Source organism: Leptodactylus fuscus, chromosome 2, assembly GCF_031893055.1.
Source record: "Leptodactylus fuscus isolate aLepFus1 chromosome 2, aLepFus1.hap2, whole genome shotgun sequence".
NCBI classification, from domain to species: domain Eukaryota; kingdom Metazoa; phylum Chordata; class Amphibia; order Anura; family Leptodactylidae; genus Leptodactylus; species Leptodactylus fuscus.
In genome coordinates this window covers 175,870,898-175,895,648 of record NC_134266.1, presented here as the reverse complement: position 1 = coordinate 175,895,648, position 24,751 = coordinate 175,870,898, and the positions used below count along the sequence as shown (strand labels likewise).

The 24,751-nt window shown below is 41.9% G+C and overlaps 2 protein-coding genes across 3 annotated transcripts in view; both read right to left on the bottom strand.

Annotated features, from left to right (window-relative positions):
* The window catches only part of INPP4A (inositol polyphosphate-4-phosphatase type I A), a 528,838-nt gene that overhangs the window by 268,892 nt on the left and 235,195 nt on the right, over positions 1-24,751 (bottom strand). The gene's annotated exons all lie outside the window — the stretch shown is intronic.
* UBE3A (ubiquitin protein ligase E3A) overlaps positions 1-24,751 on the bottom strand; it is a 40,147-nt gene that overhangs the window by 13,930 nt on the left and 1,466 nt on the right. The window contains exons 2-4 of one of the 2 annotated variants that reach the window (XM_075265166.1): positions 17,456-17,500; positions 4,416-4,726; positions 1,998-3,244 (exon numbers count right to left, since the gene is read on the bottom strand). In XM_075265166.1, the coding sequence (XP_075121267.1) occupies positions 1,998-3,244; positions 4,416-4,726; positions 17,456-17,500 (1,603 nt within the window). The remainder of the gene's footprint in view (positions 1-1,997; positions 3,245-4,415; positions 4,727-17,455; positions 17,501-24,751) is intronic. The other variant, XM_075265167.1, reaches the window with a different exon arrangement.

Below are 24,751 nucleotides of genomic sequence, written 5' to 3'. Positions count from 1 at the left end.
CTGTATTTCCCAACTGAGCATAATCCGGAAAGTTATATAGTACGGGATAGTGGAGCCGCAAAGCAGGGACTCCTATCATCCAAGATCACTGTGATGTCTATGCGCACGTGGCGTCACAGGGAACCTATCATACTAAACTGCCTGCATCACATTATTCCCTTCCTTGTATAAGGTTACAGACATGCCTTCATACGATGTTGCAGAAAATAAACTTCTTTAGAATGCAAATCACACAATTGGTGTAATTTGTATATTGTAAAAGCGGTTTAACGTTAGCACATGCACTGTCTGCTCAGTGGTATCTCTATGGTACTGGCTGTTTAGTGTGCAAACGTGGGCAGTCTTCATATGGACAGTTTCACAATGTCCTATATTAAGCAAACATTTCCAATAAATCACTCATGTCTAAGATACTACTGAAGTAAACCTAAGATCATGAAGACGTGTAAGGCCTTACTTTAGGATCCAATTTTGGCTTGGCGTCAAACAGTGAAACGGCTGTGGTGTTCTCAATAAAAACGCCGTGGATGAAACCACCTTGTATGTTTTTCTCACGATTGTCCACCTTACTTTATATACATAAAGCACTATTGATATAAATTTTCATTAGCCTATGACCCACTGAAAAGAAATCCTTACATTAATGGCTACAGACATCTTTAGATCACTTAAATGCATATACTTGGGGCTACACAAGCCTTTCATTAAAGAGGATGAATTTTTTGGCTTCTCCGGCTTCAGCTTACATATATTTCAGTCCGAGCAAGATGGAGAATGATGCCGAATCGAGCAGATGAGGATGGTTTTGTCTCCAGCACCTCTCTATCCTTTCTAGAACAATCTTCTAAGCAGACTTATAACTAATACAGCAGCTTAGAAGACAGTTCAGAAGAGGAGAAAGCTATTCGAGGCTGAGCCACCAGCTATCCTGTTGGATGTAACACTATTGGTTTTCCAGAAACCAAATGGAGCAAAAGTTAAAATAAAGATTATTTCTAAGCCTCAAAATATTTTTTTTTAAATTAATCTAAAAAAGGTTTCCATAGCCTTTCGGAGAAGTTAGGAGAACATACTAGATGCAGTAGATTACATAGGTACCCTGAAACCATAGACATTTCGAGCCTCACTATACTGCAATAAACAAGAAATGGAGATCTACTTCTATAATCTTATCGTTGTGAAATAATATACGATTATATAGACCCAAAATATACAAGTGACACCAGAGAGGAGTTACACTACTACAAAGAACTGCTTTAGATATGCAGAGGCTGAAACCTAGGTAGGCATTTCATATAGAAATCTGAAGTTTACAGAGTCTCTTCTGCGTAACTTAATAGAAACTGACAACTTAGTGAAAAGATCTAAACACATATTATACTTGGCACATGCAGTCAGACTAGGCAATCCCCAGATACAGAAACGCAAGGACTATGTTGCAGTCATCTGATCCCCTCAACATAGTAAATACTTGTGTAAGCATCTTTCAACAGAGTTTATAGTTACTCTGATACAGGGAAACCTAGGCTAAATGCATGTCCCACAGCAATGGAAGCGTTATGGATCACAAAATAGAATACAGAAGGCAAACTGTAGCTAACTGGAGAATAACAGTAGTATAATCTGCAACATTGTGTAACACAGGGCGCCAGAGGAGCTGATCAGATTCATATGCAGTTTTGTAGAAAAAGAATTTAGGATAACTTGTCATTCATTCATTTAGTATAATTTGCAATGTAGTAGTAATGTGGTGGTCCTGCTCACTGACAGCTTTTCTGTATGCACATTTGTAGAAGGGAGGCTGTGAATCAGTGATTAGGACCGCCCACATGACTATTAAACCCAATATAAGCACAGAGTGAATGAAATACAGGTTACACCAAGTCGTTTCCCACAGATAAATACATCCATCCCCTCAGCTTCTCCGGCTGTGTTGTCATGTGGCAGGTTCTATTTAAAGATTTATCATCTTGAATAAAACCAGAAGTAAAACTTACCCTCACTAAAGCATCATCAATGATGTGATCTCTTCGAACCTTGAGCCTTAGGTATGGGTTGAGCTGCTGCCCTTGAACAAGACTGTAAAGCACGGTGATTCTTCTTTCACTATACATGCGGATTCTGTTGTCATAGTACAGTCCCAGATTCTTTGTTACAGCATTCAGGATAAAGGGACAGGTCATAAAAGAGAATTTATTTTCAGTTTCTACTTTAAAGAAAGTATAGTCTTTGTCCATTTCAAGAACATCATTGAGTGGTTCATTAACAAATTCTTCAAAAGGGATGAGGGGTTTCCTGCAGTCAATGGTTTTCACACCAAGTTCTGTTTCCAGGGGGTCTACTCTGGGCCCCTTCTTATTTCTTCTCTCCTCTCCCAGCAGCTCCTGGAGGGTTAGTTCACTAGATTCTGGGATGGGTTCTTCATCTTCGTCTTCGTTGTGATCTGTCTCGATCTCTCCCCCAACAACATTTGCATAGTAAACCATTTTCAGACATTTTGTTGCAGCCACAATGGCGTCATCGTCATTCACTAGGTTGCGACTGTTGAATTCGTTGCTTATTACTTTGTAAGTAATAAGCTGCTGAAATGTCTCCATCATTCTTCTAATCTGCTCAGCGCTATATTTTGACCACAGTCGGATCAACTTTGCTTGTGCCGCCAAAGGCAACTTGCTCATAGCTTTGCAGAACAATGGTAGAGCCATTTCCAGGTACTCTGGGCTATGGAGATTACAATTCTCCATGACTATAATGAACAAATTAAGATAGTTGGGGTCCCTTGAATATACATTATGATAAGTTAAGTCACATTCGACATTGGGAGATAGGTACACAAGTGCATTAAGAAAGGCAGTTTCTATTTTTTCATTAGAAAGTAACCTGTGATAGACCCGTCTAACTGCGTCAATGTCTAGAGATACCTCTTCTGGACCTAGTTTCGGTATATTGTTATCTCCCTGTGTACCATCATTTAGTCTGGAGGATGAAGCTGCAGAATCATCTTCCATAGCAGCGGCAGACGTAGCTGCTTTTTCCTTTTCATCTTCATCTTTATCTTCATCCTTTTCCTGTAAAGATTTTAGCTCCTCCTTAGTATGCTGTTTTGCTTTTCGGAAGCTCTGAACCAAGGCTTCAGCACTGGAGAAAACCCTCCCTATCACCCGAATAAGAGGAGAGTAATCCTCCCGTTCTCGACATAGTTCAAGAATTTCATACACTTTTTCTTCAGAGAGGAAAGACACATCTAAAAAGAACAGAGAAAGAACTTCTGAGATTGGTTGCCCTCTTCATGATGGACGCTGACCTATCTCTTTAAAGAAATATCCGACACAGGCATTTTTATCTCTTAAAGTGACAGCATTTAATTAGGATATGCAATCCCTTTAAGCTAAGAGGGTTAGACCTCTGGGACCTCCAATGTATAAACGAAGGGGTCCACAGAGCTGATTTACTGTGCATTCCCCTCCATGTTTAACATTACTATTCTAACAATGGCTCCAATTCCATTTATTAAATGGACAGCTATACTTCTGGTTAGTCTCAATATAATTTCCCCTGCGGTGGGTCCTTTCTCAAAATTTGTCAGATATCTTATTAGCCTCTGATTAAATGATCCTGAAATTTATTTATTTTTTTATTTCTTTTTTGTATTGCTATGACTCAGAGTATCTCTCTATCTGCTATGCGCTTACATGTGTTCTCTCTTGCTATATACTACTGTACTATCCACACCTTGGATAGTAGTTCCTTGGTGGGACTATTATCATCTTCTTAAAGGGACCCTGTCAGTTTGATTCTTGACTGGTGATTTAGTGTCCCAAATAACCTACTCCTAGCACAGTCCACTATGAAAAGGGAAAAAAATAATCACTCTTAAAACTGGGGAGTACGCTATTTGGAGTTGGCTAAATAGTCCCGACAGGTTCCCTTTAAGCAATAATCACATATTTCTCCTATGAAGCATATACCAAGTAAGTAAATTTAACGCACCGTGGACTATATCCTTAGTTTTCTCTTGGCTTGTTACAGGAACAAGGTGACCTTTACTGTATGTAGGTTTTAAAGACTTAAATACTATACAGCTTTAAGGACACTGACTTGGTAAACCAACATGACAAAAAACTAACAAATAACCTTTAAACTGCTGGGAGCCAACCCAGAGTCCTGTCTGAAAGGGGTTTGTCAGGTCTCTGATAAGTCAAGCCTTTTAAAGGCAACCTGGTACATCAGTTCCTTATGGAGTGGCGGTATACTATCCCATATAGCCTACTCCTATCTGAAAACATACACAGTCTACTCCCTATTTTGTGCTTCCTCAATACAGTAGAGGCATAGTGCTTTACATAAGGGAGAACCCTTCCCTTATCTTCCTGGAGTATTCAGACTCATAACTGTAATTCACGAATAACATTTACCTTTGAAGTCATCCCTGGGTCCGTGTACTTCCTTCTTGTTCATCTTTCTGTCAGAGCACGGGTTGTTATGGGCACTTTTGGAATTGTTCTCTAGATAAGATGAGCTTGTTCCTTTCTTGGAGGGATGAGGATCACAGAGTTTTGCATTAACCTTATATAAGTCGAGGGCCTTAATGGCTGCTGCATTGTTATCCATACGGAGAAAAGTGGGACAGGAAGCACAAAACTCATTCGTGCAGGAATCATTTCCACAGCCCTCAGTTAACTGGTGGTAGTAGCGTTCTATTAGATGCTTTGCAGCTGCTCGCTTCCTGTAGCAAACATTCAAACAGGCATGTGGATTAGTACAGCTTCCATATACAAAGCTCATTCACATTAGTAGTAAAGCTTTGTTAGTCTGGCACATACAGAAACACAAATGTTGAGAAATATCAATTTTGACACAAACTATTACAATTTCTGTCTATTAACAGGTCAGTTCACTTTTTAACTTTCAAATTTTAATTCAAAAATCTCAATATCTTCTTAAAAATCTTAATGGTGATCAGACACAATGTATGCTATCCTGGATACACCACTAGCCAAGTACATCCTTGTCATGCACAACGCTTTGCTAGACTGGAAAAGTGTGAAGGATGGGATGGGATCTCTGGGGCTCAGCTGTTCATTTGAAAGGGTTTTCCGGCCATCCCAAGGCTGAGACACTAATATTAATGAATGGGAAAACAGTTTCAGTTACTGAAATTTTCTATGATGTCTATGAAAGACATTGGATACCCTGGCAATTTTAAAGGGTGCCTAACCTTATGCACAGCTTTTGATTTTCTGGTACCATTTGTGCCATTAATACATTTACCGTACTTGCTTAACATTCAACATACCGTACTTGCTTAATGAAAAATCTGCTGATATCCAATTTACATAGTTTGAACAGTTGAAAAAAAAAAAAAAGATACGTCCAAGTTCAACCAAGGGAAGAGGGAAGGAAAGAAATATTCTATACATTCCCACAAGCAGTGCGCCTGTACAGAGGACTCTTTCCTCCGCCAGTTTCAGCTTTAACCACTTCAGTACCGGGCCAATTTGTGGTCCAGGACCAGACACACTTTATGTTTATTATGTATGTGCGGTTTTGAGGTCTGTAAAATTTTTCTCGTATGTCTTAGTCAACTAATTTTTTCGTCTTTTTTCGGGGACACATAGGGCTTTATTTTTATGTTATTTTTATTTTCAAATGTGTTTTAATTTTTTTTATATCCAGGAAAATATAAACAAAATAGGAGGGAAATTGTGTCTGGTTTTCAATTTATAATTTTTTTTTTATTTAATAACACAAAGTGTCACTGAAAAACTTTATAATATAGTTTTTCCTCTCCGTTACGGTAATTTTTATTTTGTATGGTGTCGTTGGGGAGTGGGGCTATAACCTTTAATAACGGCGTTTTATTAGCGTATTATTTATTTTTTTATTATTATTTTATTTACATTTTCTTAAAACTTTTTTAATATATTTTTATTTTATTTTTTTCCCAGATTGTGTCCCCATAAGGTGATAAGAGACCTTTGGGGACATCTGATCACTTTTTTTTTTGTACTTGAGGCTGATTTCTCCTATAACTGAGGCTGCTACATTTAATCTCAGTTACAGGAGGAATACAACCTCTTGCACACTGTATACACAGTATGCAGAGCTGATCTGAGTCCTGTAGGACCCAGAAGCTCTGGCAGGACACTGCTCCCGGCAGATCACATGTCTGCCGGTCAGGGGGCAGCTGATTTATGGCTGCGTCCATAGCTGTGTATACAGCGCTCATTGAGCGCTGTATACACAGCGATCGAGATAGCAGAGCAGGTAATAAATCTGCCCTGCTATCTCTCTGGGAGCTCCGGCTGAAGTTACAGCCGGCTCCTAGTGAAAGCAGCTGACCGATCTTGTGCAGCTGCTGTGTTCTGGCTTGGACGTACAGGTACGTCCTGGCAGAACTAGACAACCACTATCCGGACGTATATAGTCTATGGGCGGTCCGGAAGTGGTTAAAGGGGCTCTATCATTAGGAAAAGTCATTTTTAGCTAAGCACATGCTTGCATAGCCTTTAGAAAGACTATTCCACACGCACCTTTTGTATGTAAATTGCATCAGTAGTTTTAAAATAAGTCAGTTTTTATTCATATGCTAATTAGCCTTTTCCGTGCACTCGGAAGTGTCTCTGTGCACCGTCTGCTCTAGGTATATGAGAGCAGGGAAATGAGTCATCAGCACAGCAGCCTCTCTGCTCTGATCCATATAGAGCAGACTGTGATCACAGACACTTCTGAGTGCACAGAGAAGGCTAATTAGCATGTGAATAAAAACAGGCTCATTCAAAAACTACTGAGGCAATTTACATACAAAAGGTAGGTGTGGCATAGCCTTTCTAAAGACTATGCAAGTACCGTATTTTTCGGACTATAAGACGCACTTTTTCCCCCCAATATTTCGGAGGAAAATGAGGGTGCGTCTTATAGTCCGAATGTGGGGGGAGGAGCGGATTTACAGCATGGCCGCACTACTGCCACCACTGGTTTTCTGCAGCGGCAGGAGCGTGACAATACTGCAGGCCCCGGCAGCTAAAACACTCCCCGGCATTCGCCGGTCTATTACAGCAGATGCCGGGGACTGTCTTAGCTGCCGGGGCCTGCAGATTGTCACGCTCCTGCCGCTGAAGAAAACCAGCGGTGGCAGTAGCGCGGCCATGCTGCAAATCCGCTCCTCCTCCGCAGGTCCCGGCAGTTTAAAACTAGCCCCGGGGCCGGTCCCCACCGGCCCCATACCTTTAGTGATGCAGGCCGGCTCCTGCACGGCGAGGCCGCAGGAGCCGACCTGTTCCGATGACAGCCGGGAGCCTAATGAAGGCTCCCAGGCCTGTCATAGATATATATTACTATCGCGGCTGGTTTATGACAGTCCGCGATAGTAATGTATAGAATCTCCCATAGGCGGCAATACACTTGTATTGCCATTTATGGGACTTGCAATCAAATGATTGCAGGTTCAAGCCCCCTAGGCGGGGGATAATAAAATAGTAAAAAAAAAAAAAAAAAACCTTAAAAAATATATAACAAAATAAAATAAATAAAAGTTCACCTCCTTTCCCTAGAATACATATAAAAGTATAACATTACTGTGAAACATATACCGTATTTTTCGGACTATAAGACACACTTTTTCCCCCCAAATTTGGGGGGAAAAGAAGGGTGCGTCTTATAGTCCGAATGTGGCGCCTGGCACCCGCCGTAATAGAGAGGCGGATGCCGGCAAGGGATAGACGCCGGGGCCTGAGACATCGCTGCGCTCCTCTGCCCTGCATGAAGCCAGCAGTGGCAGGAGTGATGCTATTCCGCTCCTCCGTCCCCCCGCCGCTGGCTTCATGCAGGGCAGAGGAGCGTAGCGATGTCTCAGGCCCCGGCACCTGTGATGGCGTCTATCCCTTGCCGGCATCCGCCTCTCTAGTACAGCGGATGCCGGGTCAGTATCGGTGGCCCCTTCTCCCCCGGGGCCGGTCCCCACCGGCCCCGTACCTGTGAAGTTGCAGGCCGGCTCCTGCGTGGCGATATCGCAAGAGCCGACCTGTTCGGGTGACAGCCGGGAGCCTAATGAGGCTCCCAGGCCTGTCACGGCTATATTAGTATTACGGCTGGGTCTATGACCAGCCGTAATACTAATAGACAGAATGTCCCATAGGCGGCAATACAGTTGTATTGCCGTCTATGGGACTTGCAATCAAGTGACCGCAGGTTCAAGCCCCCGGGGGGAATAAAATAGTAAAAAAAAAAAAAAAAAAAAAGCTATAAAAATATGAAATAAATAAAAGTTCTAAATCACCTCCTGTCACTAGAATATATATATATATAAAAGTAGAAAATCATATATCATAAACCACCGGGGTTTTTTTTTCCTCTAAAACCTGGGTGCGTCTTACAGTCCGAAAAATACGGTATGTGCTTCGCTAAAAATGACTTTTCCCAACAACAGACCTCATTATAGGCATATGAGGTGTCTGTGCAACCACTATTACAGTGGTCTGTCTGTCTGTTGTTCTGGTATTCCCTAAGGCTGAGTTCACACTAAGTTTTTTGGTCAGGAATCCGCCTCAAAATCAGTCTCCAAAAAAAAAAAAAAGACTCCCAATAGAACTCTGAGGCTGATTCCAGACCAAATAACTCTGTGTGAACTCTCCAGAAGCAAAGAGGATTTTTAAGGCTCATGGGGCAGAAAGTGTATTTAATGTCACAAATGCTGGCAGAAAATCAAAAGTTATTTAAAAAGTTTAGGTACATTTTAACATTAGTTGTAGTCATATCTGGCAAACCATAATATGGTTCACATAGAAAAAAACAAAACAAAAAAAAACAAAACAGACTTCAAGTATAGACCTTACAATGGGAAAAGTCTGTGACATAGTAGTTCAACTTCATCATTCACTGGGTCATCATTGGGTCACAACCAATCAGACCTCTATCTATATCCTCTAAAATACTACTGAATAAGCAGAAAACAAGGGCAGTCTTGGTGTCTTAGGGGGCGTTCACACTACCGTCGGTGTCTGACAGGTAGTGTCCGCTCCTAGTGTCCACTCAAAATCTGGCATGGACATTAGGAGCAGACACTAGCTGTGTCCGTGACACCTGTCATTTATTTAAATGGCGATCGGGTTTGTTCTTTTGCACTCCGTGCCCTTCCTTCCCTGTCCGCAAGTGAAGATGTCCGACTTCTAAAGCGGACATAAAAACCCGACATGCAGGGTTCCTCTGTCCGCTTGAGAAGTCGGACATCTTTACATGCGGACAGTGAAGGAAGGGCACGGAGTGCAAAAGAACGCACCTGATCGCCATTTAAATAAATGACAGGTGTCAGGGACACAGCTAGTGTCCGCTCCTAATGTCCGTGCCAGATTTTGAGCGGACACTAGGAGCGAACACTACCTGTCGGACACAGACGGTAGTGTGAACGCCCACTTACATAGCACAAATTACATGCTGCTTTCTTTGGAATAAATAAAGTATGATGTGACGTACAGTCCCAAATGAAAGTGACTAATAGCTCTCTAATAGAAAAACAAAACAAAAAAAACAAAAAAACAACACAAAAAAAAACTTAATTGGTGGCTTTATATGAGCATGCACTTACACAATACAATAAAAAAAATTCTAAATACAATTTCTTATTAGCATAAAACATGGATCAATACAGATACATCTATGACATCAGTCTTGGTAACTTCTGTAGACAAAAAAAAAAAAACATTGAAAAATAAAAACTAATATAATACATGAACATGACATGCTGTACCATATAGAAATCTGTAGGCAGAGCAATATAGTGGATGCTCCACTGTGAACATAGTAGTGGGTGTGTGCAAGGTATATTACAGGACACAAAGAATTACAGAATTATCAACTGCTAAAACACAGAACACAACACGTTGGGCCATATGAACACAGAGTACACAATCTGTTCTAGATGAAGGCCAAATATCCTGGTCTAAACCTAGCCAGGGGACTGGCCTCCTTACATCATGGTGGTCTCTGCCGCTCTGCCGTCCTGTATTGTATACAGTTTGGACACGACAACTGTGAGCAACCTCTAGGATCAGTTTTATATAGGGGCCTTTGATTGATAGAATATAACATACTTCTAAGAGAAGATTTCAAGATTTTCCAGAATTTCTATTAAAAGTAAACAAATCATGCATTTAATTATATAATATAACTAAATAGATAAGCTTTAATAACCTTTTTAATTTGAAGCTGAGGTCAGGGTCATTTTTTTTTCCCCTTAACTCTGGCTCCATGCAAAACTGGCTTGGTCTCCGACTCCACAGCCCTGGCTGTGGCCCTATCATTCTCAGGTCTGGTGAAGAATCCAGAGGTTACATTCCCACTGATGATATACCACTAGCATAACCTAGCGATTTTTATAAAATGGGAATAACCCTTTAGGCTAAGGCCCCATGTAGCGGGTCATAACGAAAAACCACAGTGGAAACGTGTTGCGATTTTTCTCGCAGCTCTGTTCCCATAAAGTCCACTGAGTATTCCTTTGCAGATTTTCTGTTCCAATTACACCTATAGGAAACCACCAGTGTTTCTGTAGGTATAACTGACATGCTGCAATTTCCAAAAACGCAATGGTTTTGGAAGTCACATTTAAATTGCAAAAACCTTCCTGAAATTGTCACTTTTTTTATTGCAGATTTTGAATTTATAGTGACACACAACTCAAGTGCCTTATATACATTTTCACCCTTTAGCGATCTAACACACTTAGCCTTAAACCATTAACATTTTATCCTTCTCTGCATTCCAGCTTTTGTAACTTTTTACATTTTATTTCATTGCAACTTTATGAGATCTTGTATTTTGTTGGTACATAAGACTTCTTGATCAGTTTTTATTACTTTTTGAGAGGCGAGATGAACAGAAGAATAATTCTGGTATCTGAATTGTAATGTTTATGCCATTTATCATGTAGAATAAATAACAATCATTTACTTTTAGGGGTTGTCACGGATGTGGCGATACCAATTGTGAGTCTTGTCTATCATTAACAAAGGGGAAGGGGGGGGAATCGATTTTCACTTCTTTTCTGTAAAACTACCTAGATTCTGTGTCTGCATTGACCACAGCATATAAGGGGTTAAATTGCAAATATGCTTGTAATAGAGGAATACCATGAACAGAAGTCCATGGTGTCCCTCTCCCAGGGAATTGGTTATATTAAATGACAGGGACTGGAGAATAATAAAATAATTTTCTCCTCTCCCTCCACTGCTAGCTGCTAGTGATCTCTTGCACATTGGTTAACGTGAAAGGGTGAATATATGCACCTCTGCATCTACAGAATATTACAGACATAATCTTAGCTTTAAAACACGACCAAGATCACAGTTCTAGCTTCCGCAGCTCCGGGAGGGTTTGACTAAATACTTTATTATATACTGATGATTCCAGTACTGGTCTCATCATTAATAGAGATGAGCGAACAGTGTTCTATCGAACACATGTTCGATCGGATATCAGGGTGTTCGCCATGTTCGAATCGAATCGAACACCACGTGGTAAAGTGCGCCAAAATTCGATTCCCCTCCCACCTTCCCTGGCGCCTTTTTTGCACCAATAACAGCGCAGGGGAGGTGGGACAGGAACTACGACACTGGGGGCATTGAAAAAAATTGGAAAAAGTCATTGGCTGCCGAAATCAGGTGACCTCCATTTTAGACGAATAGTGGATTTCAAATCCGGGTCATATGAGAATGTGAACTTTGTGACTATGAGACAGGGATAGCTGTACAGGCAGGGATAGCTAGGGATAACCTTTATTTAGGGGGGAATGTTATTAAAAATAACTTTTTGGGGCTCTATCGGGTGTGTAATTGTGATTTTTGTGAGATAAACTTTTTCCCATAGGGATGCATTGGCCAGCGCTGATTGGCCGAATTCCGTACTCTGGCCAATCAGCGCTGGCCAATGCATTCTATTAGCTTGATGAAGCAGAGTGTGCACAAGGGTTCAAGCGCACCCTCGGCTCTGATGTAGCAGAGCCGAGGCTGCACAAGGGTTCAAGCGCACCCTCGGCTCTGATGTAGGAGAGCCGAGGGTGCACTTGAACCCTTGTGCACCCTCAGCTCTGCTACATCAGAGCCGAGGGTGCGCTTGAACCCTTGTGCACACTCTGCTTCATCAAGCTAATAGAATGCATTGGCCAGCGCTGATTGGCCAATGTATTCTATTAGCCTGATGAAGTAGAGCTGAATGTGTGTGCTAAGCACACACATTCAGCTCTACTTCATCGGGCTAATAGAATGCATTGGCCAGCGCTGATTGGCCAGAGTACGGAACTCGACCAATCAGCGCTGGCTCTGCTGGAGGAGGCGGAGTCTAAGATCGCTCCACACCAGTCTCCATTCAGGTCCGACCTTAGACTCCGCCTCCTCCGGCAGAGCCAGCGCTGATTGGCCGAAGGCTGGCCAATGCATTCCTATGCGAATGCAGAGACTTAGCAGTGCTGAGTCAGTTTTGCTCAACTACACATCTGATGCACACTCGGCACTGCTACATCAGATGTAGCAATCTGATGTAGCAGAGCCGAGGGTGCACTAGAACCCCTGTGCAAACTCAGTTCACACTAATAGAATGCATTGGCCAGCGCTGATTGGCCAATGCATTCTATTAGCCCGATGAAGTAGAGCTGAATGTGTGTGCTAAGCACACACATTCAGCACTGCTTCATCAAGCCAATACAATGCATTAGCCAGTGCTGATTGGCCAGAGTACGGAATTCGGCCAATCAGCGCTGGCTCTGCTGGAGGAGGCGGAGTCTAAGGTCGGACCTGAATGGAGACTGGTGTGGAGCGATCTTAGACTCCGCCTCCTCCAGCAGAGCCAGCGCTGATTGGTCGAGTTCCGTACTCTGGCCAATCAGCGCTGGCCAATGCATTCTATTAGCCCGATGAAGTAGAGCTGAATGTGTGTGCTTAGCACACACATTCAGCTCTACTTCATCAGGCTAATAGAATACATTGGCCAATCAGCGCTGGCCAATGCATTCTATTAGCTTGATGAAGCAGAGTGTGCACAAGGGTTCAAGCGCACCCTCGGCTCTGATGTAGCAGAGCCGAGGCTGCACAAGGGTTCAAGTGCACCCTCGGCTCTCCTACATCAGAGCCGAGGGTGCGCTTGAACCCTTGTGCAGCCTCGGCTCTGCTACATCAGAGCCGAGGGTGCGCTTGAACCCTTGTGCACACTCTGCTTCATCAAGCTAATAGAATGCATTGGCCAGCACTGATTGGCCAGAGTACGGAATTCGGCCAATCAGCGCTGGCCAATGCATTCTATTAGCCCGATGAAGTAGAGCTGAATGTGTGTGCTAAGCACACACATTCAGCACTGCTTCATCACGCCAATACAATGCATTAGCCAGTGCTGATTGGCCAGAGTACGGAATTCGGCCAATCAGCGCTGGCTCTGCTGGAGGAGGCGGAGTCTAAGATCGCTCCACACCAGTCTCCATTCAGGTCCGACCTTAGACTCCGCCTCCTCCAGCAGAGCCAGCGCTGATTGGCCGAATTCCGTACTCTGGCCAATCAGCACTGGCTAATGCATTGTATTGGCTTGATGAAGCAGTGCTGAATGTGTGTGCTTAGCACACACATTCAGCTCTACTTCATCGGGCTAATAGAATGCATTGGCCAATCAGCGCTGGCCAATGCATTCTATTAGCGTGAACTGAGTTTGCACAGGGGTTCTAGTGCACCCTCGGCTCTGCTACATCAGATTGCTACATCTGATGTAGCAGTGCCGAGTGTGCATCAGATGTGTAGTTGAGCAAAACTGACTCAGCACTGCTAAGTCTGCATTCGCATAGGAATGCATTGGCCAGCCTTCGGCCAATCAGCGCTGGCTCTGCCGGAGGAGGCGGAGTCTAAGGTCGGACCTGAATGGAGACTGGTGTGGAGCGACCTTAGACTCCGCCTCCTCCAGCAGAGCCAGCGCTGATTGGCCGAATTCCGTACTCTGGCCAATCAGCACTGGCTAATGCATTGTATTGGCTTGATGAAGCAGTGCTGAATGTGTGTGCTTAGCACACACATTCAGCTCTACTTCATCGGGCTAATAGAATGCATTGGCCAGCGCTGATTGGCCGAATTCCGTACTCTGGCCAATCAGCACTGGCTAATGCATTGTATTGGCTTGATGAAGCAGTGTTGAATGTGTGTGCTTAGCACACACATTCAGCTCTACTTCATCGGGCTAATAGAATGCATTGGCCAATCAGCGCTGGCCAATGCATTCTATTAGCGTGAACTGAGTTTGCACAGGGGTTCTAGTGCACCCTCGGCTCTGCTACATCAGATTGCTACATCTGATGTAGCAGTGCCGAGTGTGCATCAGATGTGTAGTTGAGCAAAACTGACTCAGCACTGCTAAGTCTGCATTCGCATAGGAATGCATTGGCCAGCCTTCGGCCAATCAGCGCTGGCTCTGCCGGAGGAGGCGGAGTCTAAGGTCGGACCTGAATGGAGACTGGTGTGGAGCTATCTTAGACTCCGCCTCCTCCAGCAGAGCCAGCGCTGATTGGTCGAGTTCCGTACTCTGGCCAATCAGCACTGGCCAATGCATTTCTATGGGGAAAAGTTAGCTTGCGAAAATCGCAAACTGACAGGGATTTCCATGAAATAAAGTGACTTTTATGCCCCCAGACATGCTTCCCCTGCTGTCCCAGTGTCATTCCAGGGTGTTGGTATCATTTCCTGGGGTGTCATAGTGGACTTGGTGACCCTCCAGACACGAATTTGGGTTTCCCCCTTAACGAGTTTATGTTCCCCATAGACTATAATGGGGTTCGAAACCCATTCGAACACTCGAACAGTGAGCGGCTGTTCGAATCGAATTTCGAACCTCGAACATTTTAGTGTTCGCTCATCTCTAATCATTAAGACTACCGTGGGTCGAAACTTTATATTGTAGGTCGAAGTTATTTTTGGCATTTTTAAATCAATATTTGTAACAATAAAACATTTACTCATTGGTTATCGGGCACCAGATACTACATCAGAAGTCTCTCCAGCTGTGATAAAACAAACTACCAGCAAGCCCTGGAGCATCTGGTTGTCAGGGCATTTTTGAGGTTGTAGCTTAAACCCATCTGAAGAACCACACGTTTCTATGTGGATTTAAGGGATTATTTCACTCTTGACTAGCTAATATAGACCAGGTTAGGTTACCATGTGTAAGATACAAAGTAGCCTGCTACTTGTTTTTGTAAGACTTTGTACAGTTTTTTTCTGTATAGTTTGATAGTGTATTTATCCTGCAGAGGTTTTATAATATATGACTCTGGCTAAGACCTGGATTCTCATAAAGAGGGTTTCATGGTTCCATGATCACACTGATGACTATCTGAATAGTTTCGATTATGCCTGGGTGAATTGTTATGGGAAAAAGCATTGCAGTCATACAATAAGTAAAACTGTTCACATTTACATATCTAACACACTGCTAAAGTCCCCTTTAAAGCAAGCTTAGCAATGTCTAAAGACATGCAGCACATGGCTACAAGCCAGAAGTTTCTTCTATAAATACACAGGCTCTAGAAGCACGTGCTTGTTCACTTTAACGTTTGGAGTTTTCTGCATGCAGGACTCTCATGCTTAGCATAGCTTTATGTATGTATAATGGCAGAATCAAAAGACATGCAAAAAGGAGATTCTTAAATAATTTCTAGAACATGCAGAATACTACACAATCTTGAAAGGGCAAAAGCACAAGAAAACATGATGTGATATAGAAAGGCTTTACTCCGTGTTGTGCAACATGGAAATTGCAGTTATGGTGACACTTGTTATCAGGGTCGCAGAGATTATATGTCCTTGTGTTACTCCACTTTTGATTGACATTTCCATCCAAAAACATTATGAATATTGTAGTGTAAGTACTCCGTTTAGGTAGCTTGTCACCAGGGCAAACCATATTAAATCAGATACATAGATAAATGGAGAAGGAAGGGAAGGAAAGGAATGGAAAGGAAAAGAAAAAGAAAAGAAAATCCTGGCAACAGAGGCACAAATTTTCATGTACAAAAAGCGGTTACATTTAGGAGAACCAGACCAATAACTGCGTTACTAGATTAATATGCTTCACCCTGGTGACAGTAGTTGACCACTCTTGACCACTTTCGGCTGTCACATGTGGTTACGTCAGCATGTCATGAAGACCCAAGGGGCTACGGATGCAGCAGGGGGAACTTACCGGATGGGTACTGATTATTTTCTTATCGGATTTTAATCACAGATCCTGTTTTGTGCCCATCTTTTAAAGATCCTGGGCAACCACTTTGGTTTACATGTACATGTAAAAGTAACTTCTCATGTGAACAATTCAATATTAACATCTATGGTGTACTCATATTTATTCCAGCAGGATGCAGGAGTGTGGTGAAAATTAAACATTAATACACCCAGAAGATACAGATATGTACGCTAAACATAAAAGTGGAGGCACACATGTTAGTAAAATGCTTAGAGTTACACTTGTATCAGTATGGCAACTACGTAAGCGTGAGAGCAAAATTGTAACGGGGACTGGTGTCATCAGTTACCTGCGGAGATCATTTGTACATGTCTAGTGAGCCGGACTGCCTACCATTGGAGTGCACTGCAATAAGGTGAAGGTCTGATGGGTAGGTTGGGCGTAGGTGTTCTGTTGGGTTCAGTAAATGGCTACACAGCTGCTGCAAGATATAACCTTGGGCATTGCTAACGAATACTCACCTGCAATTTTTAGTGTTCATTTTACAATCTTCTATAAACAAATGCTATGATACAACATAGGCCCTCTATCTGCTATACTTAAAGGGGTTGGCCACTTTCAGACCAATATTGACAAACAAATGTACAATAAAAAGATATACAATTTTCCATTATACTTTCTGTAAAAATTCCTCACACTTTTCTAGATTTCGGCTTGCTGTCATTCATTCTGTTACTTCTAGAGGATAAAGGTCTGACCATAGTCATGTGATTTACAGTCCATGGTCATGTGATGAGCACACAGGTGCACAGCTGATTACCAGGCAGATGTCTGATTATTGTGCTGTGTAACGAGCGGAACCTGTGTGTACATCACATGACCATGGACCATAGATCACATGACCATGGTCAGACTTTTATCCTCTAGAAGTAACAGAATGAATGACAGCAAGCAGAGATCTAGAAAACTGTGAGGAACTGATACAGAAAGTATATTGGAAAGTCATATCTTTTTATTGTACAAACAATAACATTTGTTTCTCAATATTGGTCTGAAAGTGGCCAACCCCTTTAAGCTAAAGTCCCTGCCTCACTTGTCCATTTGTCACTCTTGCCTTACAAAGCGATCCATCAAGGTCTCAACACAAAGCGCAATACCATGGCATCTTGTTTCTGAATTTCTAGCGAACCAGGCCTCAAGTTTACAGGAATCTATACATTATGTATTTTCTTTAAAGTCCCATAATACTTACATTCGGCTATTTTCTAGGTTTTCTGAGTTAGGATCTCCTGGTGATCTGTAAAACATAGACATTGGTGTTTTATATGTATTTTACTAAGAGGTTCAATGCAGCAGAAAAAAAACACACAAAACTAACTTACAGGGTTAATGCCTTGTCAAACACAGTCACTGTATGCTCAGATATGCATTAAGGGTATGGCCCCATGTCGCGAGCCGCAGCCAAAAAGCACTGCAATAAAAATTGTGTCAGAAACACACTGCAGTTTTTCCCACAGTGCTTTTCACAGTAAGTCCATAGAGTTTTCCTCTGCAGACTTTCTGCTTCAATTGTACCTATATGGAAAACACCAGCATTTCCATATAGGTATAATTGATATTCTCAAAGTTACAAAAATGCGAAGGTTTTTGAAATTGCAGCATACCGGCTACGGATATTTTTCTGAAATGTGTGGATGAGATTAGCCAAAATCCTATCCACTTTGCAGGTACAGTAAAACACTGCATTTTTTTTGCAGTGGTGTTACCGTTGCAGCTAAATCAAGTGGAGCCCCGATTTAAAAGGGTTTCCCAGACTAATTATAGTGATGGCCTGTCCTTGGGATAAAGCATAGATATTAGATCGGTTGGGAGGAGACACCAGGCCACTGATCAGGAGTCAATGAACGGATGTCCAGTGAATGGAACTGAACTTGACTCATTGAGGTGAATGGGACAGTTTTCTAGACATGTTCTGTGCGGGGAATGGGGATAGAAAAGCTGTGAGATCAACTATTATCAGTAATGGATACAATCATGGCTCATTGGTGCAATCTATAAAGGTGTTATCTTCCGTTGGAATTCAGTCTGATGTATACTATGTGATCAAAAGTATCCAGACACCTGGTTGAAAATGACTTACAAGTTCGTGGTGCCCACCATCGGCTTGCACCCCTTATTGTTTTGCGTGGCACTATTTCAGCACAGGCCTACAATGATGTTTTAAACACCTTCTTGCTTCCCCCTGTTGAAGAGCAATTCGGGGAGGGCGATTGCATCTTTCAACACGATCGAGCACCTGTTCATACTGCACGGCCTGTGGCGGAGTGGTTACACGACAATAACATCTCTGTAATGGACTGCCTGCACAGAGTCCTGACTTGAATCCTATAGAACACCTTTGGGATGTTTTTGAACGCCGACTTCGTGCCAGTCCTCACCGACCTACAACGATACCTCTCCTCAGTGCAGCACTACGTGAAGAATGGGCTGCCATTCCCCAAGAAACCTTCCAGCACCTGATTGAATGTATGCCTGCGAGAGTGGAAGCTGTCATCAAGGCTAAGGGTGGGCCAACACCATATTGAATTCCAGCATTACCGATGGAGGGCGCCACAAACTTGTAAGTCATTTTCACCCAGGTGTCCGGATACTTTTGTTCACATAGTGTATATGATGTGCCTGCTGCAAAGAAATCCTCTACAGAATTGGCAAGTAGCAGTATATTACTAGCTTTAGAAAGTAAGTCAGAATGAAGGCTGCATGATACAGTCCTATTTTAAACATTGAAAATGAAAAAAAAAAAGTTACCGCAAACGCTTAAAAAGTGTATTTCAATTAAAAACTCTGTGCCCGAGTTATGATGTCGATTCTATATTCTTTATTTACTGCGCATGTGCACATACAGTATTAAACTACATATTCTACAACCTCCAATAACACTATCACCACACCACCATCTGAACTGTCTCCCCCTCTGTCTCTACCCCCTTCCCTCATAGATTGTAAGCCCTCGTGGGCAGGGCCCTCTACCCCACTGTGCCAGTCGGTCACTGTTAGTATTATATCTACCTGTATATTTTGTGTATTGTACGTAAACCCCCAAATGTAAAGCACCATGGAATTAATGGTGCTAATAATATTATTATTATTATTATCAACAATAATATTGTCGGTCCACTTCGCCATTTGTTATATATACATGATACCGTACTAGGCAGAATATTGATTTATGTCCATTGACGTTTACTAGCATCTGGTATTTTACGTGACATACAGATATTCATTGTTGTGCACATGCACTTTAAGCTATATACAGACAATTCGCTTTGCTACTTGGCGCATTTTGCATAGTACTTTATAGTCTTATTGTATATATACTCCTCTATTGTAATTTTTACCAATATTATCACCATTTACAGCTTCTGACCTCCTAAGAGGTTTTCATTGTGGCTGTGTTCTGTGGTTTTCCTCCTTTATATCTGGCGTTCTTTTTACTCTTTCTTTAATAAAAATGAATGTTATAAATAACTTTTATTCAGTGACTTGCTCATTGTGGTTAGTGCCTATCCACTCACTGTGTTGGGTGAGATTCCGATATATTTGGGCTAGTTCACACGTGAACTGCCCGTGCGGGTTTTGACACCGAGAGAGACGCGGCTCTCTCTTGTCAAAACCCGCCTGCCGCGACCATCGCGGTCGCGGCTTTCCCCTCCGCTGTTGGCTCAAATGAATGAGCCGACACAGGAGGGTGCTGCCAGGGGCGGAAGCCGCGCGGCTTCCGCCTCAAGATAGGGCAGGTCGCTCCTTTTTGCCGCTAGCGGGAAAAAAAAGCCCGGCGGTCTACATAGACCACCATTGTAAAGGGGTGGATTTTGAAGCGAAATCCGCTGTCAAAATCCGCCCCTTTGCCCACGTGTGAACTAGCCCTTTGCCTATGCTTTAGTGTTGCTACTTCTGTGTTTGTATAATTTTTGTGATGATGAGGGTATACTCCCCTAGAAGTATGGCGTCATGGAGAATGAGCCCTTAGGGATAGAGATTCGTCTTTTGTTCATGTACAATAACGTTCCACTTTCACAGAAATTATTTGGGAACAGGATTTTCTGACAAAACTGTAAACACTTCCATAAAATTTACAAGTATGGCAATAGCTAGAAGGGCTACAGCTGACCAAGGACTTAAAATATCAAAAAACAAAGTTATTTTCTTGGATAATAAACTGTGAAAAATAAAGAAATTTAAAATTGGTTGCAAAAGTATACATTTCTGAATGGCGGTACCAGTGGTAATATTCCAATCTATTCACTCCGAGGGCTCACACCAAAGCCGAAATAAGCTGCTGACTGAAAACATTACGTACTATATCAGGACTGCACACTCACATTCCCCTCCAGTAAACTGATACGGATGCTACACCGCCCCAACTTCAGACATAAAAGCGACACTTCAAACTAGTTAGAAGGCTAGTATAGCTGCTAGGAACATAGGGGACACGAACACTACTGTGATATGAAGGATCCAAATCTGACATAGAATTGAGCACAATCTGTAACCTATATCTGTAGTGGACTTGCCCTCATTTGAAGTCATTGGGAATAGGGATTTATCATGCTTGCATGGCTATAATCTGCACCAAACTAAACACTGCATGATGACTGATAAACCTGAGGCATCTTTAAAGGGAGTCTGTCACCAGAACCCAGTGCCACAGAGAGATAGGGGAGGGTCACCTGAATCAAACACTGTTTTTCCCTTGTGAATCGGTACAGTCACGAGATATCGCAGGATTTGTCAAAACTCAAATATGCACTTTGCTCCATAAAGGTAAGGTTTCCTGACAGCTTTTTGGGTCTTGAAAAACAAGTGTTTAGCTGGTCAAAAAACTTTCATATAAACCTTTCTACAGTGAAAACACAAGGAGAAAAAAAGCTGTGTTTTCTTTAGAAACCCTGTGATTGTTTTCAGACTTTTTTAACTTAAGAATAGCATTCAGCTTTTACAATGGCAATGAACCAAAGTTTTTCAATGTAAGATCTTACGTTGCAGAAGCGCATCGGAAAAACGCTGCATTTAACAGTACCAACAAAGTGAAGGAGATTTTTGTTACTCTCATCCACACATTTTTTTTTTTTTTTTTTTTTAAAAAGCTGCGTAAAAGTTTGCATTTTGCAAAATGGCAGCATGCTAGTTGTAACTGCAGAATCGCCAGTGTTTTTCCCATAGATTTAATAGAGGAAGGAAAAAAGCTGAGAAAAACGCAGGAAAAACTCAATGAAAAACTTTATGGACAGCCCCCCCCCCCCCCCCCTTTACTATATGTGGCCTTAGCCTTAAAGGGTTTTCCAAGAGTATTGATGACCTGGCCTGAAGATAAATCATCGATATAAGTGAGGGGTCCCGCGCCCCCCACCATTTGACTGTTCCCATGGTTAATGGAGCAGGAAGCACACTGACTGCTCTCAGTAAAGTGCCTGAACCAAGTCAGTTCAGCTTAGGTCTCTTGCAAATGAATTTGAGCTGATCTGCAGTATGCTAGTCTGGCAATTACGATTTTGACTGATTTTTGCTACAGATATCTCAATGCGAACTTGCAACATTTGACCGTAGCCTAAGGCCTTGTTCACACTTCTGATTTTTATATTAATGTTTTCCATTGACAGCACACAGATGTTTTGACTTTATAACCGTTTTGTGCCAGTGGTTCACCTGTTTTCATGTACACGAAAATGATCATTTTTAGACAAAAAAAAAAAAATACTAAACTTTGTATTGATCTATGGTTGTCTTCCCCCAAAAATTTGTCTGTATTCTGTATTTTTATTTATTTATTTATTTTAAAAGGAACTTGTGGGGCTTTATGTGAATTAGGGCCTCCTGCGCATGACCGATGCTTTCGATATTTACAGAGCAGGTCCTAACCTACTCAGTAAGAACGAATCAGAAATGAAGAAACCCCTAATAAAAATCAAGGAAGGATGGGAAGCACTCTGATGTCATCCGAGAGCATTTCATAAATAAATAAATAAAATAATGGACCCTTCCTCGGCCTGCACACTTAGTCATGTGCATGAGGACTTGCACGTTTAAGATTTTGAATGCAGTTTTTGAAGCCAAAACCATATTGGAGGAAAGTATAAGTGACAGATGCTACTTAGCTTTTTTCAACTCACTCTTGGTTTTGATTTCACAAACCTGAACGTCTAAATGCACCTTTAGGCTGAGGCCACATATTGTAGAAAAGCTTCTTTTTTTTTTTTGTCGGTGCGCCTTTTGAGCCAAACCAAATACTGTCTACAAAAGGAATGGAAAATATATAGAAAGCTTTTGTACTGCTCCTACTGACTTTGGTTAAAAAAAAAAAAAAAAAAAAAACCCAAAAAAACCCAGCAAAATCTGCAACAAAAAAAGCAGCTTTTCCGCAATGTGGGGCTTCAGTCTAAAACTGGATTTATGCTATTTGTTTTCTGCTCTAAAACACATGCATTTCTGAAAAACGCACATGCTGTAGAAAAACCGCTTGCCTTAACGAAAGTATTTTTTAATGTTTGGCAGCCGATCGCATCCTTTATGTCAGCAGTAAATCTCCCCACATGAGGTGTGCTGCTGACTATATGCAAAATGTATGTGACGAAGAGATTGTAATAACACTCACTTGTCTCCTATACAGTTTGCACTGAGAAGTGTGCCTGTTCACACCATACCATTATTGAATGTCTGTTACTTTCCTGATGGAATACAGCCGTGCACGCGGTACTTTATCTTCTGTTACAAAGTAAACAAATATAACAAAGGGTTTTTGTTTGCTTTTTACATACATTGGAACCTACGAAGGGGGCTCCATCTGCATCTGTCACTCTACCACCATTAATGTCCATTACTATCATCCTATGTTCATCTGTTAAAACTGACTTCAAAAAAGTCATGTGAACAGCTTAATTCAAATGAATTGATTTTAATGCAGCCATTTGTCTGAATCCAGCTTTAGACTGATTGAAGAAGCAGCCCTCAGTGGACTACTACTCCCAGGACCATAGTCCACACACACTGTGCGATTTAATGCAATGACTACATAACTAAATGAAGCTGCTCCCCACCCACATGATACTTATAGGGGGTTTCAGACCACAATTCATTTGATTTTTCATAATGAAGACCAAACCACAAGAGAAGTCATGAGCATGTGATACGTGGGGTTGAGACTTGGACCCCACAGCCGTAAGGATGCTGCACACTACTAGTGGTTGGGGAGCACATACCGTACCAATCCTATTCAAGTAATAGGAACAGTCTAGTCCACTGCATAGTGGTGGTTCCAGGGAATTTCTGCAACATTCCTAATATCTCAATGCCGCAACAGCTGACTTGTAAACCCACAGATTACATACTGATGATCTACCCTGTAAATAGGTCAATGGTATAAAAAAAAATCAACATAACCTTTTTACTGTAAATTTATACCTGCCATCCTAAGGCTTTAAAAGCTTCTAACTTGACTTTTCAACCACAAAAAGCTTATTGAGGGGCACGGCAAAAAACCCACCTGACGGTACCTTTATAGAAAGGCAGCCTTTATTGACATGGGCTGCGTCTTGAGGATTTGTCCATTTTCACTCAGTATGGAAGCTGACACTGACAAGTCTGCTGCAGTATGGATGGAGATATTATCACCATCAACTGCAACAATAAGGGTCCTGCGTGCCCCGTTTGCTCAAGCACACGGTCACACCATTCGGTTCTATTTGACTGTCAGGTTTTATATTTGGCATCTCAATGGCAGTCACACAGAGTAGAAGTGAGTGACAGTGTGAACACAAAAAATGCTGCTCTAATCATATCAGGAACACACCGCCCTGTTTGTTTTTTTTTTTGGAAACTGTGTTTAGGGCATAAAGAATTATTCCAGTACTTACAAAATAAGTATGGCTTCTCTAGGAGAAAGCAAATAAAGACATTCAATGTAGAACCTTGAAGACAGGAGGTCAAGGCAGAGACTGAAATTTTCTTAATATGTGTAAGACTTAACCTCAGTGAGGAGACTTAACTTAGTGAGGAGCAGATTCCATTAAAAAAAAAAAAAATACAACAAAGTAATAGGACATTATGAGAGAAACACCACCAACCCCATCATAGTCAATGAGATCCACCAAGCATGGTTGATGTGTGTCTCGTGCCGGATCTGGTACTGCCATTATTTTCCCATTTTTTGTTCCAAAAAGGAATAGAAAAATGGAAATCGTACCAATGACTTATAGTCTTATACTGGGTGTTTGGACATCACAGAATACGTTTTAAGGCTTTTGCTGACCTTTTCTTGCCATACAGCAAAAATAACCCTGCAAGGGTTTGTAGAAACGCTACAGGGAAAAAAAAAAAAACATTGTTTTACAGTCTAACAAATTCCATCCCCACCTTGCGGGAAAATAAGCGCAGCGGCAGACAGGCTTTGGAAATCGCAGCATATCAATTATACCTATGGAAATGCTGGCGGTTTCCCCATATGTATAATTGAAGTAGAAAGTCTGCAGAAGAAACTGCTGCAAACCTTCTG